The following is a 16825-nucleotide window of genomic DNA, read 5'->3' as shown; positions in this document are numbered from 1 at the left end:
ACACCCTGGGCAACTCCGGAGAAGAAAAGAGTCCAACCCCTATCCAGGAGTATGGTTCCAAAACCGAGACTGTGCGTAGAGGTAAGCCCCACCAGATCTAACCGGTAGCGCTCCACCTCCCGCACAAGCTCCGGCTCCTTCCCCCACAGAGAGGTGACATTCCACGTCCCCAGAGCCAGCGTCTGCTGCCCGGGTCTGGTCCGTCGAGGCCCCTGACCTTCACTGCCACCCGTGTGGCAGCGCACCCGACCCCATTTATACCATGGTCATGGAAAATGGTTAAAATCTAAATGGCTGGCAGGTATTATCTATTAAGACAAACTTATCGCTAATTAAAACGTTACATCTTGTGTGTTTAGGCCGTAGAATCTCGTTTCTCTGCTGGCTTTAGCTTTTTTTTCTGCTTTAATTTAAAAAATAACACCTGTGTCATAGGTATGTGATAGTAAAGAAGTTTCTTGTTCCTACAGTTGTTAAAGACAGAAATGAGCTGTAAAATGTGTTTATTAGATTGATTGTTAGTTTGGCAATTATCTACTTTGTTTTAAGTTTCTGTCCTGTCTTTTTATCTCAGACATTTTAAATAAAATTTAAAATGTGTCACTCATCTGTTCTATCACTTTCTTTGCTGAAATTTTAGGACCCAGTACGTTGCCCAGTACGATTGCTCTAAAAGTTGCTCCGTGTATCATCAGTTTTAGTGTACCTTGGTAAATACAAGTCATAATATTTGTTATACATTATATAGACCAGTTAGTTAATAGAAACAAAAATCAACAGATTAATTGAGAATGAAAGTAACTGTTAGTAGCAGACTTCCATCCTATAATTGTAACAGTGCATGGGCTTTAGCGCCTGCCATAAGTTCTGTGGTTGAAACTATCCCAGTAACCCTTTGGCTTCTCAGACAGAAATGGTATACATTCACTGATATCTATTACTAGGACCCATAGCACAAGCTGAATCATGCACAACATCTAAAAAAAATTAAACTATCCCTTTAACTGAAAAAAAATCCATATTTTTGTATATGGTTTGTTTTGTGGGTATCATTATGACAGAGGCCAGAGGTGGTGTGAATCTGGGCCAGAACTAATAAATGGAGCTGGCCCAGTGCCAGTCCAGATGTGGCCCAGAGTATCTTGGAGACTCGGATCTGGATATGGAACTGGTCCAGATCTGGCCCACCTTTGGGCCAAATGACTATAAAATAATTCTCATCCGTTCTGGAGCTGGGCCAGTGCCGGCCCAGATGTGAAAACCGGATCCGCACTGGCATTGGCCCTTTGTGCTAAAGGACACCGGCCCAGGTCCGTTTTACAGATCTGGCCCACAACTTATGAAGGATCTGGGCCAGATCTGGGCCGCATGATTTTTGTTATTATGTTTCTGGGGGGTTCTGATGAAAAATGGTGGAGCATGTGAATTCAGTGAGGGTGTTTTTCTTTATTAAAGTGAAAAACCAAAACATGTTACACATACAGTATGTCCTGTGGTTTGATGTATCAACCACTGGACCTTGATTAATCAATGAAAAGCATGAGCTACAGTATGAAAATCAGAGCGCATGCATTATTTACAATAACTAACTTGATTTGTTTATGAGTTTTTCAAGTTTATATTCTATTTTCACCTGAATCTGGCTTTTTTTATGTTGTTTGTTATCATAAGTAAACATTAAATTATTTGTTGAAGTTTTTTCATGATCAACAATGTTCTTTTGTAAGATGGAAGAATTATATTTTTATGTTCTTTTATACTCATATCAAGGTAGCACTTAAGGATTTTAAATAAAAGACAAAACATGCAGAAATTATTTTCCATGATCTTTTATTGTTATGATTATTACATCCGTATTTATGCAACCAATTAACCTAAGCTGCACATATTTTGTGTGGGAGGAAACCGGAGAGGACCCGGAGTAAACCCACGCATACACAGAGAGAATATGCAATCTCTGCACAGAGCAAGAACCATAGACAGTCCTTCCTCTGTGCGGCTACAGCGCTCTCCACTGTGCCACCGTGTAGCCCTCAGACTGAAACCATCTGTGAATACGTAGCCGTTGTGTTGTGGAATTTAGAAGAAGAAGAAAGAAGACATGCTCTTAATGATCCCTAAGGGCAAATTACATAAAGTGTGAGAGTAAAGAGTGACAGAAAATACCAGCAAATGGCCAAGTGGTGTAGACAGCCACGTATCTCTTCTTTTCACCTTGCAGGGAGGAGGTTTCGCTGGAAGCAAGTATGGTGAACCTTCACAGTACACCATACTTCCCCCTAGCATCTACCCACCCACCCTGTCCTCCCCTGCACAAGTGTCCCACCCAGCCAATTGGAGTGGATATCATACCTCACCACCCACTTACATAAAAAAAAATAAACCTAACACTTGCTGGTATTTTATGACTGCAAATTCCACAACACAAGGTTAAATTAAGCCTATTTATCCACAGATGGTTGGAATCTGATTTAATTTTCACAAATGCATACTCATCTGTCTCTGCACCCAGATGTTGGTGTCCTGTCTGCTCCTTTGTGTCCTTCGTCTGCCAGCATCCCATGGACCTTGAAACTGTAGAGACAGGTGTAGTCAGGATTGCCCCAGTTGGTCTCGACTTGCAGCTTTACATGGTGGAAGACACCTTTTTTATGATCCTAAAAGACATGAGGAATGAGCAGAGTGAGTTAGTTTTGCAAAAACAGAGAGGATGGAAAATAAGCGATATAATGAGTACAATAAGGACAGACAAACTGTAACTCTTTTGATATATATTATCTTGTGGATGAAATAAAAAAATGCATTTGCATGTGTTTCATTGCATGGTGTAATACTCACAGGCAATTTGAAAGTCTGTGATGACTCCCCATCCTGATCATAAAGAAAGGTTCCAAGTGGGGTTCCTTCTTCATCAAAAGTCTTCATGCCCTGCAAGAGAGAAAAATAGAGATCCAGTTGAACACCTTGTTGTTCTCTATGTGATGTGTCAGTGAAATACACAGGACGTATGCAGTGTAACAATGTTCAATTTGTGACTTACACAGACAGAAAACTCCTTGGGGGCGCTAGTAATGGTGCCAGTTGGGGACAGGTTCCTTGAAAAGTGACTCAGTGACACGTGGCTTATGGTGACTGGGTGGGACAGGGTGATGAATAAATGTCCACGCTCACCTGCAAAGGGCCAGCAGTGCCCTATAACCAGGGGTGAGCCTCCCTGAGGAAAGAAAGAGTATAAAAAGAGAGTTTAGATGGTATGTTGTAATAGGCAATAAAACAATCACAAACATAATATCATACCACGTAGCAATGTGATTTGTGTATGTAGTTCCTACCTTAATTACAGTCCCTGGGTTTGCACTTTTTAGCCACATAGGTATCCAGAGAAAACTCCAGCCTGCTTGTGCATGGTATGTTGTTGAGGAGAGATGAGATATAACACAGGCCCCTGCAGACAAAAACACAGAAAGTGAGAAAACAATTTTAAAACAAAAAAACTAAAATGTGAAAATTACAATCTGACAGATGAAAATAATAACAGTGATTTAAATGTCTCACCTTGCGACTCCAGAGCGTAGTTAGGCAGTGTGTCCGCCACCGGTAGCAGGTAGTTTTCTAACCTCAGCTGCTTGTCCTGCAGCTTTCTTATTTGTTTTGCTAGCTCTTCACATGATGCAGCCTGTAAGTGGGTGGAGATTCATTTAATGATGCATGCTGACATCAGTGTGTGATTCACATTTTGGTTGGGTGAAAACATTTTTGGACTGCAATTGTGTTTACAGGTGCACAGAAATAATGTAAGTAAGAGAGAAAGCCAAGCTGCTTTTATGGGTCATACCTTAGTCGTATTGGTAACGTAAGTTGAGACAGGTGACTCTGAGGGTCCGCAGTCCAGAAAGCTGCTGTTCAGAGTCGGTATCAAGTATGCCAATCCTTTTGGAGGGAGAAATAAAGTAAAGGAGAAACCAGTCAGGGATGTTTTATTCAAAAGATAGACACTCAAACTTACAAGCTGATGAACTAGATACAATTGTTTGTGGAAGGAGATATTGCTTACCAAAACACAGGGGCACTAGGAAGAAGAGAATGCCAAAAATCTTGAACACAGTGGAGGCCCTGCTGTTGGTGTTTTGGATACTAAGTATGTTGCTGTTTCGGTTAGTGAGTATGTCACTGTCTGTGTTTCTGTTCTTCTGTTTTTCTGCTCTGTGGCTGGTACTTAACTGAGAAGTGTTCCTACGATGTCTTCTGAAAATCCTGGATGAAAGGAAAATGAAGATGTATAATGAAGAACGTATGACATACCATACATATACAGCATAACTGTCGCATACACACACACACACACACACACACACAAACTCCAGCTTACTTGCGCGTGGTCTCCTTGTAGCAAATGAAGGGTTCTCCCTCAACGTTGTAGTATCCTGTTGAATTCAACCGAGAACTTTTTCGTGATGCGACTGTAAACGAAACAAGAGAGCAGAGGAGAGGGTCAGTCACTCACTGTAACAAGTTATGTCATACACTTTGAACTGTTAGTTTTCTAATTATAAGACTTCTACTATTAGAAGCAACTCAGTGCACGTCAATAGTATTATGTTTTTAAGCATCAGATACACGACTAACGAATAACTGTCAGAGATGTGTTGATTAAACTTTACAGTCATTTTTGAGGTTGCAGTTTGTGGTGGATAAGCTTTTTAACCATCTACTCTTCTTTTTGTGAATATAGTCTTCAACATAGACATAGGAATAACTTAATGTCGCAAAGTTTTGGGATTGGATTTTTTGTCAAATTAGAAACTTTGCAGCTATAGTAGGAAATGTACAAAAGCCATGACTGGTTTACATTTTTTTGAAAAGTGTGTCAAACATTTTTTCCAGCCACATTTACATTGGACAACATTATTAGAAACATCTCTCTCACACAGCTTGCATTATAAATCTCCCAAAGGTATGATTTATCACATTAGGCCTACACATCTGAATATTTTATAGCAGAAACCATATGGGATTTACCTTTACTCGGCATGTCTGTAGCGTCGTAGTCTTGAGTCTTGTTTCCTTCAGAAGGCTAGCTTTGCGTTGTGTTCACTGAGAAATCAGGTAGCCTAATGAAATGCAATCTATTAAGAACACCTAGGCTAACTGTTGCGTTCCGCATTCTATTGGCGTCATAATGAACTGTAGAATGAATGAGCGTTGGACCGTTCTCTTCGATGTGTAGAACGCGCACACACTCACATACACACACACACACACACACGGGTAATATTTGTAATATTGTATTATATTACATAATATAATATATCTTTATTTAATTTGTTTAGGCAAACCCAAATATATAAAAGGCTATAGCCTACATAAGGCATAATAATATATTAAAACGCTAAATAAAAACACAATGAATAGGAAAATTAAATCAAGAGAAACAACAGTTAGTATTTCTAAAACTAATATTAATATTGATATTACTGTAACCTGTAGGCTCAGCAGCTGATTGCCTTCTGTCAGTGGAGTGCTGCTGCCACCGTGTGTTTGATGGGAGGTTCTGCACCGCAGAAAGCAATCGGTGCAGACTCTTAGCGATCACATAATGGATGAACATTCACTGTGAAGACAATTACTTTTTTAGCTCCGCAATGGACCCAAATGATAAAGCTGCTGATTTGTGGTGATCAGTTTTTTGCGACCAATTGTCATGAAAACGTGTGTCCTCGCTTTTTTTTTGGTAATCCCTAAAATGCAAACACACACAGCTTTAGGCCTACTCTTTAGTGTCCATGAGTTGTTAGCAGTTTGAACCAAAGAGTGATTTTCTGTTTAATCTGAATCTGAAACTGTTAGAGGCCTGAAGAGGTCAAACTATTAAGTACTTCACAAGAAAAAAGCAAAGCTCAGAGAAATGTCAGAAAAAAGAGAAATCTAAAATTGAGTAGAAACACGTTTTCTTTTTTCTTTTTTTTCCTGTACCAATAATCATTTTATGAGCCCTTATGTTCCTTGGATCCCCACATTATGAAGCACTGCTTTAGCACACTGTTTGGTCTATATGTTAACATGGTCAAATAATTATAAAAAAGTCATATTTTAATATGGCTATAAAAGAAAAGACACTTCCTTTGACCTGAACTGTGAAAGAGTGAAAGTGAGAAAAAACATTTCCTTCCAGTGATCTATCAAGTAGTTCAGGTAGAATTAAACAAGCTTACCCTGTCAGCATTACTCTGCAGTCTATAGTGGCCCCTGGTAATCTGCTGGTTGATTAGAGCAGGATGCTATGCCTTGGGAGGTACATGGTTATAGTCTTGTCGTTCACAGTATTTCGCACAAACACCTTTGAGGGGAAAGTGCCTCTAGCATATCCATCAGTCTACGCTGGCCCACCAGGGAAGGACCTGTCAGCATCCAGACATCTCCACACAAAAAAATATCTACATCAAAATTCAACACAGTGCCCTCTGAGCTGCTGCAGAGACCTTGATGAACTGAGGGATGCTAGTGTAATACTGTGAATGTATATTTGAGACACACACAGAGAAGCCTTACTGCTTCTTTGCTGTCCTTGTCCTGTCTTATACAGTAAATAGAGGACCACACTCGCAGGGGAAATGCTGATTCAGAGGAAGGTCTTTCCAAATGTCTCATTCATTTTTCAGTGCTGGCACACTGCTGCTGCCAGCTACATGAATAAAGTATACCTAGAGACTCTGCACAGGCTCAGTTGCAAACAGATATGAATGTTTCATGGGTGAAGTTAAACTATGAGCTATAACTGTGAGGCATTGGACCCCCCACACCCCTTTCCTGAACACACCCCTTTCTGTGTCAGGCCAACAGCAGGTCGGAGCAGCATGCTGGAACCGGCAACATCAAAGTCAAAGATTTTGCACCAGTTGTACTCAAGCTTACAGTCTAAACACACCTGGGTGATACGCAGAGCTCCACTGTCAAACAAGGGAAACTGTTGTGTAATTGCTCAGCTGTCTGCGATGCTCTCAAAACCATCATGTTGCTACAAATAGCCATAGAAAAGGCATTTTCATGGTGAAGTTGATTTTCAAGTTGACACGCACACACACATATGCATGCTGTTAGGGATGCTATTTAAAATGAGATTATGTGCGTGTTGGTGGGGTTTTCTGCTCCAGTGACTCTGTGTGGTTTGCAAGCCAAACATGTAAGCCACAGCCTGAAGCACAACTTATTGATCTGTGTCAGCAGGCCATTGACTGGTGCTGGATATGTGTCAATATTTGTAATGGGGATGGATAGCTCTCACGTGTGTCTGCGTATACAGTTGGCAGAGCCTGCATAGTTTAAGGACATTTGTATGTGTGTAAAGACTGGGCTACTGTATGAGTGTGTGTGGTGAATAAAAGAGCATTTACACAAGAACAAGTGTGCTCTCAGCTGATATGCAAACTCTATAGTTCAAAGAGTTATCATAGCTGAGCCCGTCTGATCTTTTTCAGTTTATCTGTGTGCTATACAAAGGATGTGGACAATGTTTATTTCTAAATACAATAACACAATAATAACAATAACAGAAATTGAGTTGCTTTATTAAATTAAAGCCTTCACGGCTTTGAAGTAGCTTTGCGGCATCCCAAAGGTAGCTGACAGTAGGTTTACTATTCCAAGTGAAAGTTATAATCACAGACAATAAAAACCCTGAGGTTGTGATAACCTTTTGCAGATGTATAATGACTAATACAAGATGGCAAGCTTGTTAGGAAAGAATGCAGATAGGCTGTGTGTATCACATATTTAATCACTGACTGGGCTGAATCTCACTTTCGGAATCCATTCTGCATGACCTAGAAGTGCAGCTGTTTTGCAATTCACATCTCATCAAGTCGAGGCAGAGTGTTTTCTGTCTGTGCAGGTAGAACATTGAGTCATAAAAATGAGACACGGCTCCTCTCTGACTTCATTATTTGCAACAGAAGTTTGGCAGCAATGCTGACACAAACCAATTTGCAACCAATTTGCATGTGTAACTCTGAAAAGTGGACTGACACCATATCTTGCACATTATATGCTGGCCACCGTGAATCTTTCACAGAATTATATCCGGGAATGTATTGCCAATCAGAAACACAATTGACAATTGTCTGTGGGAGTGCGGGGGTGGAGGGTGGGGAACAGTTCTTATAGGGACAATCTATGTATGGTTTGCTGATTGATCTACACTCCCTAAATAAATAAAAAAAACACAATTGACCATCACTGTGAATGAGTCAGTGGGTCAATAGGCCTGAATTGGTATCAACTGAAGAAAATGAACTCACTGAGTCAGGTAGCTAGCACTGCCTGGTACCGCCAATGGTCTGAGCACTCCCGAGTGCTTCTCTTATTCTGGTAATAAATTGTGAAGAAAAAAAGGTTATGCCTGCAGTCAAGACATTTAAACACTCCCCTGATGGAACAGGTAATAGTGAGCAATACTATTGACACATTATTTATAGCGTCTTGTAACTGAGAGTATCCCATTTGCCATAAACAGCTCCCCTGTTCCTTGTGGTGGAAAAGAGGAGTCAATTTTCTTTTTCTCTACTTTTTCTGTCCAATTTTCCTCCTCAATATATAACAATATATGACTCTTAGCTGCATAAGGTCTTATTGGATTGGTGGAATGTTTGCAAGTAGTGGTCCATAAAATATGTGAAAGTTATGGCCCTCTGTCATAATGACCTATTGAACTTCCCATCAGTCCCATCAGTGATTTGTGGTTTATGTGTACTCCAATACACAGGTATATTTAACAGAAACTAAACAAAAAGGCTTTGTGGAACATGTGGGTGTCTTCCTGTTGTACAGATGCTGCAACAGTCAAATTATATATATATTTGTTTATCAGTTTTTTATTCAGGTATGAAACCTGATCAAGATAGAGATGCTTCAGGATGAATGTGTGTTTGTTTTTTTCCGGTGAGGAGTTGCAGTGCCCTCATTTGTATGGCCTGTTCAAAAATGAATATCAAAAATTGTTTAACACATATAGGAGAAGGTTGGGGTGCTCACAAAAATTTGGTGTGCTACTACTTGATTATAAATCAGTTTACTCATGCAGTTCACCTTACTCTCAAACAAAACTCAGGCAACATCATTCTCATTTGGTACAATTTGTCAATTTTGATTAACCAAACAATGTATACATTAATATATTTGTTAAATCCAAATGTGTCTAGCCAATATCACTGGCAAAGACAAGATGCTGTACATATCCACCTTGATGGACGGTACAGCAAGCATTTGGGTGCAGTTGTAACATTTTTTGGACTGAAAAAGAGGATGGGATCAGATATAGTAGGCTATTTCTTCCGGGGTGAGGTAGTATAGGGAGGGATGAGCACTGATGCTGCTGCCTCTGTTTGCTCCGCACATCAGCAGCGGATCTTCTCTCAGTCAGGCAGACTCAGGCCAGGCAGAGGCAGCGCGTCCGCCCGGAGAGAGAGAGAGAGAGAGAGAGAGAGAGAGAGAGAGAGAGAGAGAGAGAGAGAGAGAGAGAGAGAGAGAGAGAGAGAGAGTGAGAGAGAGACCCCACTGCATAGCGTTACTCCCAGATGAACCACAATCACATTCATGGTCTTTTTAAATTGATGTCTCCTCTTATACCACCTTTTGACACTGGACGGTGCTCTTGTATCCGCATTCAACGCGAGGAACGCCTCATCCCCGGCTTGGTTTTTGAGGTTTGTCTCGACGACACGGAGAGGACCACACTCCCCCCATCGTTAGCTCGCTAAGCTAGCTAGCCCGCTAACTTAGCTGTGATACTTTGTACCGTATCGGCGTCAGTTTTCTGCCTCGTAGCTAGCCTGCGGTCTCTTGCGCCACAGCGGTGGATTGAGGTGCCCTGCCACTGTAGGTAAGCGAACAATATATGTGAAAAACATTGCATCGTACTTGTTTTTTCCCAGCCACACTGTCAACGCAGGCTTGTTTCTGGGCTATGAGCCACTAACGTTATCTAGTAGCAGACTGGCGCTATGGCAGTGGTTCTTGTTGACAGAAGCAGCCAAGCAACGGGGATGTGATGCGACTCACCGTTAAACACACATTTATACTTTACTTCGCAGCTAATTAGCCGACAATGGCTGTTCCTCAACAAGCCTGAAGTATGCTAAATGAAAGAATGCCTGGTTAGTCGATAATATCGATGCTCATAAATACTTTTTTGCCATCTTATGTTAGCGTTTACTCTTGACTGTCGAGTTGTCGTGAATGGGCCACTGCCAGGTTAATGTTATCTCACACTTGCCGCATTTGACTGCAGCGAGTTTTCCTAACGGTCTATTCAAATGACTGGACAGATAGCCTGCTTTAACGCCCATTAATAATACCCATACAAAAAGATTAAAAAGCATCCCGTGTTTAAAGTTGAGCATAATGGTTACTATATGGACTGTATATGTACTCTTCCTGGTAGACATTTCCTCATTTATCTCTGAACATTTCTGATCTTCAGTGTTGCATCACAACCTGGAAAGATGAGCTGTGCACCCGGAATTTAACCCCTGCGTGGTGCTTGCTGTGTCTCTTGTGTCCTGATAGAGGTCAGATGATTTAGCTTAGGCTGATACATATAGGAGGAAAATAACTAGTGGCCAGATTGAACCGCTTCCCTTCCTTGTCGGGCTGCATATTTTGAGGGCCCTCCTCTGTTGAACAGAGGTTAATCACATTTCATGTAATTCAATCACTGAGAGACCTTTTTATTGGGTTCGGTTGAAGCATGTGGAGCCTGTTGTGTTTAAAAGAGAGACTCATTGAATGAATGAAAGAGGAGAGAATGAGCATGCATGAGTGAGCATGTATTAACAATGCTGTAATTATCTCAAGAGATAAGAAAATGGATTCACTATCAATCCTGTAAGAGTCTGCAGTTGCGGCGCAGATGAAGCTAGGATTGACAGGGAACCAATTAAATTAATCTGTCATGTTCCTTAAATGGAAGGAAAAGAGGAGCATGTATTATTTATCCACAGTATGTGTGTGCCATTGCCTGTATGTGTGCAGCAAGATTATATGCTGTGTAGCTGGAGGGAATCTGCTGTAGCCTTGTGCTACCTGTAGTCCCATGGTGCCTGAACATGAGCTGATTGCTTTGATCATGTTTTGAACAGGAATATCTGTGTGATACAGCTAAACTACATAAAAGAAGCACTGACTTGACCATGTACGTCAAAATTGTCAAATATAGTGTTTGTTGCCTTGAATTGTATATAGTACATGTAAATGCAAGTTGTCGGCACAGGATTTTTTCCTGATTTGAGTTGTAGGCCGTGTGTGTCATGTTCAGGGCCTTGCCTCCGAGCTGTATATCTGAACTCAGCCCTGTGTTAAGGCATGACTGTCCAGCATTGAAAGGAAATGAATCATGTTCCTCATTTCAAGGCCATGGAGTCGGCATGATGCGTTTCCTGCCCTGTGTGTGTGTTGACTGTGTTGAAGCCTCAGCAGATGTGCCTGCTTTCTGTATGTGTCCTACTCTCCTATACTTTATAAGGCGGATTTGAGAGTCATGCAAATTGGGAACATTTGGCCAATCTTTGGGACATAGATTCAGTTAGAGGCGAGTATTTGGATTGCGATAAAATTAGGTTCTTTGTCTAAGAAAAAAATGACATCACAAGGGCCCTCAACATGTATAAGGATACAAATCTGTGTAGGTACGTCATTGTGGTTTTAGCTCATTTAGAGGGTACATGTTAACTATAAGGTTGTGTGTGTTTCCACTGTGTAATGGTAATACAGGTGGTAATAATTATGATATTAGTATGCTTTAGAATTTAATTAGTTTAATATGTACAAAACTCCCAATTATAAAGCGGGTGAACAAATGCAACTGAGTTGTTTTACATTTTTCTGTTTGAAATTATGGTCCGAAATTTGTAGTCCTTAGTTTTTTCCTGGATTTTACTGCTCATAGTATTAAATTGAAAGTGCAAGATGTTAAAGTGAAAATCTCTGCTATCCACTTTGTTTGTGTGTATTGGTATTTGTGAGTTTACGTGCCTGTCATAGAGTGTGGCTATGGTGCTTTTATTGCTCCGAGCTGGTCTGGAACAATAGCTCTATTCTGGCCCATGTCTCCGGAGGGAGGCAGCAGCATTCGGCGTTCCCGACACTCTGTGTGCCAGCAAGGCTTGGTTTGGGATTGGGTTTCCACAGCCACCTGGAGCTCAGAACACAGGAATGCCATTGTTCCTCCTTCCAGACTATGGCCGGATCAGACACACAAACACACACATACACACACACACATGCATGTACACACTTTCAGCACACAACATGCAAGAGGAGCTCATACCAGCCTGCCTGTCCCCCAAAACTTAGGTCACCCTGCTTTGTTACGTTGTCATTGCTTACATAAAAAGAAAACATCAATTCTCTGCCTGCACGCACAGCCACAGAGACTTGACATTACGTCTGAGTGGCTAGTATTTTGAGCTGCAAAGCACAGAAAATATCTGTGAGCTTAATTTATTGTAGTTCCACTTTTTGTTCTCTTGTTTTGGCTGTCTGATAATCTTCAACCTGCTGGTATCGGTATCGGCGAGTTATAATGCTAGTGTATGCACCGATCCATTACCACGTTATTTAGCCCGAAATAAAATCTAGTTTAAAGTAGTTTATCTTATTTTTTCATTATGACTGGCTGTCAAACTGGATAATAAATAATAATAACAAATAAATTGAATTTTGATTGTGATCAATTTTACCTCTTAACGATCACAAAAACAATGTGATCGGTAAAAAAGAGTTTTTTGCACATTACATTTTGCCAGTAAACTCTTATTTTGTCTTGTGTTCTGAAGGTGAAGGTTAAAAAGTTCAATGGGAAATGTATTAAGGGAAATTTCACAGTTCAAGGTGTTTTCAGTGTTGATTTAACTGTTTCACTGTTTTTTTAAGTTCAATAAATGCAACATCTTTCCAAAAGTCAATGAGTAATTGTGATTACAATATTCACCAAAATAATTGTGATTATGATTTTTTTCCCATAATCAAGCACCATCCTACTGTGCGTCCCAGACTTGAGAAGCTGTGACATAGAAATTCAATTTAAATGTATTAATATGGATAACTATTGTCATAGAGAGACTAGAGCAAGCGTAGCGACACTTCGTCTGTTATCTGTTCTAGCCGATGAAAAAAAAGATTTGTTTACTTCAAAGTTGTCTTTTTAATAAATCCTCCTCTCGCAAGAAAACATCGCACAAACATCAGCTGTCAGTAAGACATCTTATTACTGACTGGGGTTTGTTTACAGGGTTTTGTTTTTAATAATGTTGTCTGATCACAGCACTCATCAGACAGACTTATCTCTACACTTTGCATCATTGGTTTTTAGCAATGTGGCAGTACAAAAATCCTATTTGCTTCTGACAGATATTACCTCTTCTATGTGTACCTTGACATTTGAGGGTGTTTATTAGCCTTTATTAGAGAGGAGAGGAGAGGAGAAACCGTGGGAATAGAAAGATAGGGGATGACATGCAAGAAAGGTGCTGTGATTGCTTTATATTCGTTGGACCAATTCATATTGTAATTGAAAAAGTGAACGTGGATGTACTACCTGTTTATCCTGCCTTTGGTAAGATTAGATTTGACTTTTTTACACAGAACTGGCAGCCTAGATTTAGTGTAGACCTTCCAGAAACTCACTCCGGATGTTGATAGCTAGTTCAGCTGGATCAGATAGCAGAGACCTAAATGGTTGATCTTCAGACAAAGTGAGGAGAGAGAGAGCGAGAGAGAGAGAGAGAGAGATCAGCATTTAGTACTTTTGCCTCTCAGTCCTCTTGGGTTTGTAGGCAGGCAATTACAATTGTGTGTGTGTGTGTGTGCGTGCGTGCGTGCGTGCGCATGTGTGCACGTGTTTGCCTGTGCGTGTGTGTCCTCTGGCTTTGCAGCGGGTCACATTAGGGATAGAGTTGCACAGAAGTGGGTCAGCCAGTGCCACCAGGGAGTCTTGCCAGCTCCCTGCTCCCTCTCAGGCTGGAACCAACTAAAGACCATCACAAAACACGTGAACCTTAGTTGTGTGCATGTGTGTTCAGTATAGGTTTATGTACTGTTTGTTGGTATTTATTGTTGGTGTGTGTGTTTATACACAGATTGATCTTTGCTGTTCTCATCCATTGAGATAACATGCCCCCGCCTTGTTCACTGTACTTTGACTCCTTATAAACAGCTTTGCTGGAAATACTGTAAAGCTGTGCAGGCAAAAAGAGCAGTAAGCCTAAGCTATTGCGCAGTATGTTTCGACTGCATATTGGGCCTCTACAGATGATTCCGAGCCTGTCACACTCAGCTGTGTCTCAGCTGGATGGACACAGTGTTTCTGCTGGCATAATGATAAGAAAATAGGATTTAGCCCAGTATTCAGCAGAGGTTTATTTCATCTCCTAGATGCAGTCTTATGTTTTCTGCATTGGTTCTCCTCTGACAAGGAATTAGTAATCTATTTCTGTTCTCAGTTTGCTTGCCTATGCCCCTGCATTGTTGAATTGAGGTGACATCATGAAGTAATAAGTATACAGCTGCATGCTGCCTGCATTATATATGCACAATAATGGCACAGATCATACTTAACTTCCATCCAATACAAATAAAGCTGCTGCGCCAAATGAAGTTTGTTGGATAGCGTCGGAAAGCACTTTTCTAACATTGACGATGTCTTTTAGGCATAGTCTGTGCCCACTTTCTGCCGCTGCTGGCCAGGTGTGCTTATGTGTGAAAATGGGCAGGGTTCCAAGTGGTATTATTTACACGGCCTCTTCCTCCACAGTATTGACCACTCACAATAAATAGCTTTCTGGAAAGAACTCAAATCTCTGATGCATGATTGTGGATTAGAATACATAAATATTTTGAAGAAGCGAGTCTCAACTTGTAAGTGATCCGCATTCCAGCAAATTAATGACGAATTCCTCGCAAGAAAATGTGACATGCTTCTTGTTGTCATTGAGAACAGGGTAGAAATGTTATAAGCATGTAGAATGATTAACACACATGAGGCAAAGAATTTGCAGGATATCCTATATAGGAGCTTTTTGTATTACTGTTTAAAGTGGCTACAAGAAGTATTTTTAACATACAATTGGATTAAATGGCGTACACCTTAAATGTGTAAGGTGAAATGGCTTGCTCTTAGTGATGAACCCATAGAGAATAATCAGATGACGCAAATGCAGTTCCCTTCAGCTCTACAGAGTTTTATCACTTCCTTCATCTTATTGTTTTGCTTTTATCAGATGCTACTGTTTTTCTGGTTCATACATTATTCTCAAACCGCTCTAAAATCTGACTACACTACCTGCCCGGAACCAAATAACCCAAAAAATTAAAGACTAGCTAAAAGGAGTACACTGTAATAAATTTCATGTTAACTTGGAAATGAAAGTTCACCTGCTGCCTTGAAAATCAAAGTTCACTCAGCTTGAAGACTGCCTTTGTTTCAACTTAGAAATTAAAGTTAATGATGTTGCTGTAACTACAGTGTTCTAGTTTTGTTAAAGTTGTTCTTTTAGTTGATTTAACTTTGTATTACTTGCTTTAACTTCATACTTTAAGTTAAAACAAATAATTTATTTTCTTTAATAATGCAAGAAACCTTCCTTGCCTAGTATAACAGACATACTTTTCTGCTTTATTTCAACTCACAGTTTCAAGTTAAAACGACATAACGACATTTATAGCGGAGATAGCGTGGGTGCTTGGGTGGGGCCGCCCCATGTTTTGTATGTACTCCCTCCACCGGGCACCAGTGCTTTCTTGTTTGCCACGACACGTTATATTTTAGTAGAAATTTGAATAGGCTATATCACTTATCGGCAGTGTATAATTAATTTATTGTGTCCATGCTTTAACTTTGCCGTGGAAGAATAAAATGTTATTTTCAACTCGAAAGGCAGCTCTTTTTTGTTGTAACACACACACACGCTTTTTTTTCAACTGATAACTTACATTCCCAAGTTCAATCAACACAGTGAATAAATGGAAGTTTAACTTTCAAAAACTCATAAAGTTGAGTTCAAAATCCAAAACTTGTATAAGCTCGTTCAGTTAAAAATAAGAAATAAGTGGACATAACTAAATGTGTCTGTAATATTTTACAGTGTATGAATATTGGACTAAAGGTGCTGACACACCAAGGAGATTATCAGCCGTCGGACGGTGTGGCGAGGTCAGTGACTCGAATCTGTTCGGTGTGTCCCGTGCCGTCGTCAGTCTGTGGGGCTGTCGGCGTTCATTTTGGCCGACTTGACATGTTCACTCGCCGGCAGGGCAGTCGGGACTCACCCGGAAATGGCGAGCGGAATGAGGTGACTAGAGTCTCTCAAAATCTGATGAAAATCTTTTAAACTGACCTTTGTTGAGCTGAAATGAAGACAGATTCATCAACTGCATGGCCTATTTCTTGCTTAAAATGTTCTCAAAGACATGTTTCAGTGAACTATTTTAGTACAATATGAGATCGTATTCTGGCTTTGAATTTCCGGAGAAAACAAACCCATGTGACACGTTCGTCCAATCAGGTGCCGGTTTTCATTTCTTGGGCAACAATACAGAGTAGCGCTGCCTGCTGTTATAGAGATATATTACGTCTCGTCTCGTCTTTTTGGTGTGTTTTGTGGCACTTTGTGGACCAACATGGGGAGACTGATCATTTCGACTGGCTTTTCTGTCAACGGTTGGCCGTCGGCTATGTGTAAGCAGCTTTAGATTCACCAGGGGGGCCTAAAACATAGTCTGGCTTATAGGGCTGGGACAATATGCTTTTGTGCCGATTCAATTCTTTTGCGATACA

The 16825-nt window shown here is 40.6% G+C and overlaps 2 protein-coding genes across 4 annotated transcripts in view; one reads left to right on the top strand and one right to left on the bottom strand.

The window, feature by feature from the left end:
* Positions 1 to 1850: 1850 nt before the first annotated feature.
* On the bottom strand, positions 1851 to 5538 carry LOC114557778 (sperm-associated antigen 4 protein-like). Of its 2 annotated transcripts, XM_028581432.1 has the most exons (10): positions 5482 to 5538; positions 5020 to 5111; positions 4370 to 4460; positions 4055 to 4254; positions 3836 to 3930; positions 3556 to 3676; positions 3333 to 3445; positions 3041 to 3214; positions 2839 to 2928; positions 1851 to 2657 (listed from the first exon to the last, which is right to left on the bottom strand). In XM_028581432.1, exons 2-10 carry the CDS (start codon positions 5030 to 5032, stop codon positions 2493 to 2495), a joined length of 1062 nt encoding a protein of 353 aa, XP_028437233.1. In that variant the 5' UTR covers positions 5033 to 5111; positions 5482 to 5538; the 3' UTR covers positions 1851 to 2492. The 2 variants fall into 2 exon arrangements, with proteins under 2 accessions (XP_028437233.1, XP_028437232.1); XM_028581431.1 differs by lacking the exon at positions 5482 to 5538 and having other exon boundaries at positions 5020 to 5191.
* Positions 5539 to 9513: 3975 nt separating this feature from the next.
* Positions 9514 to 16825, top strand: part of galnt1 (UDP-N-acetyl-alpha-D-galactosamine:polypeptide N-acetylgalactosaminyltransferase 1) — a 53151-nt gene continuing 45839 nt past the window's right edge. The window contains exon 1 of one of the 2 annotated variants that reach the window (XM_028580743.1): positions 9514 to 9870. The gene's annotated coding sequence lies outside the window, so the exon portion shown is untranslated. Of the gene's footprint in view, positions 9875 to 16825 lie in introns of both variants that reach the window. The other variant, XM_028580742.1, reaches the window with a different exon arrangement.

This window comes from Perca flavescens, chromosome 6 (assembly GCF_004354835.1).
Source record: "Perca flavescens isolate YP-PL-M2 chromosome 6, PFLA_1.0, whole genome shotgun sequence".
NCBI classification, from domain to species: domain Eukaryota; kingdom Metazoa; phylum Chordata; class Actinopteri; order Perciformes; family Percidae; genus Perca; species Perca flavescens.
The sequence above is the reverse complement of the archived record's forward strand: the minus strand, read 5'-3'. Positions and strand labels throughout refer to the sequence as shown.

Excerpts from the sequence above, each read along its gene's own strand:
- LOC114557778 (XM_028581432.1), bottom strand. Across the intron at positions 4,255-4,369 it reads TACAAGGAGACCACGCGCAA|GATTTTCAGAAGACATCGTA; the intron begins GTAAGCTGGAGT and ends CCTTTCATCCAG. Across the intron at positions 3,215-3,332 it reads ACCCAGGGACTGTAATTAAG|GGAGGCTCACCCCTGGTTAT; the intron begins GTAGGAACTACA and ends TTCTTTCCTCAG.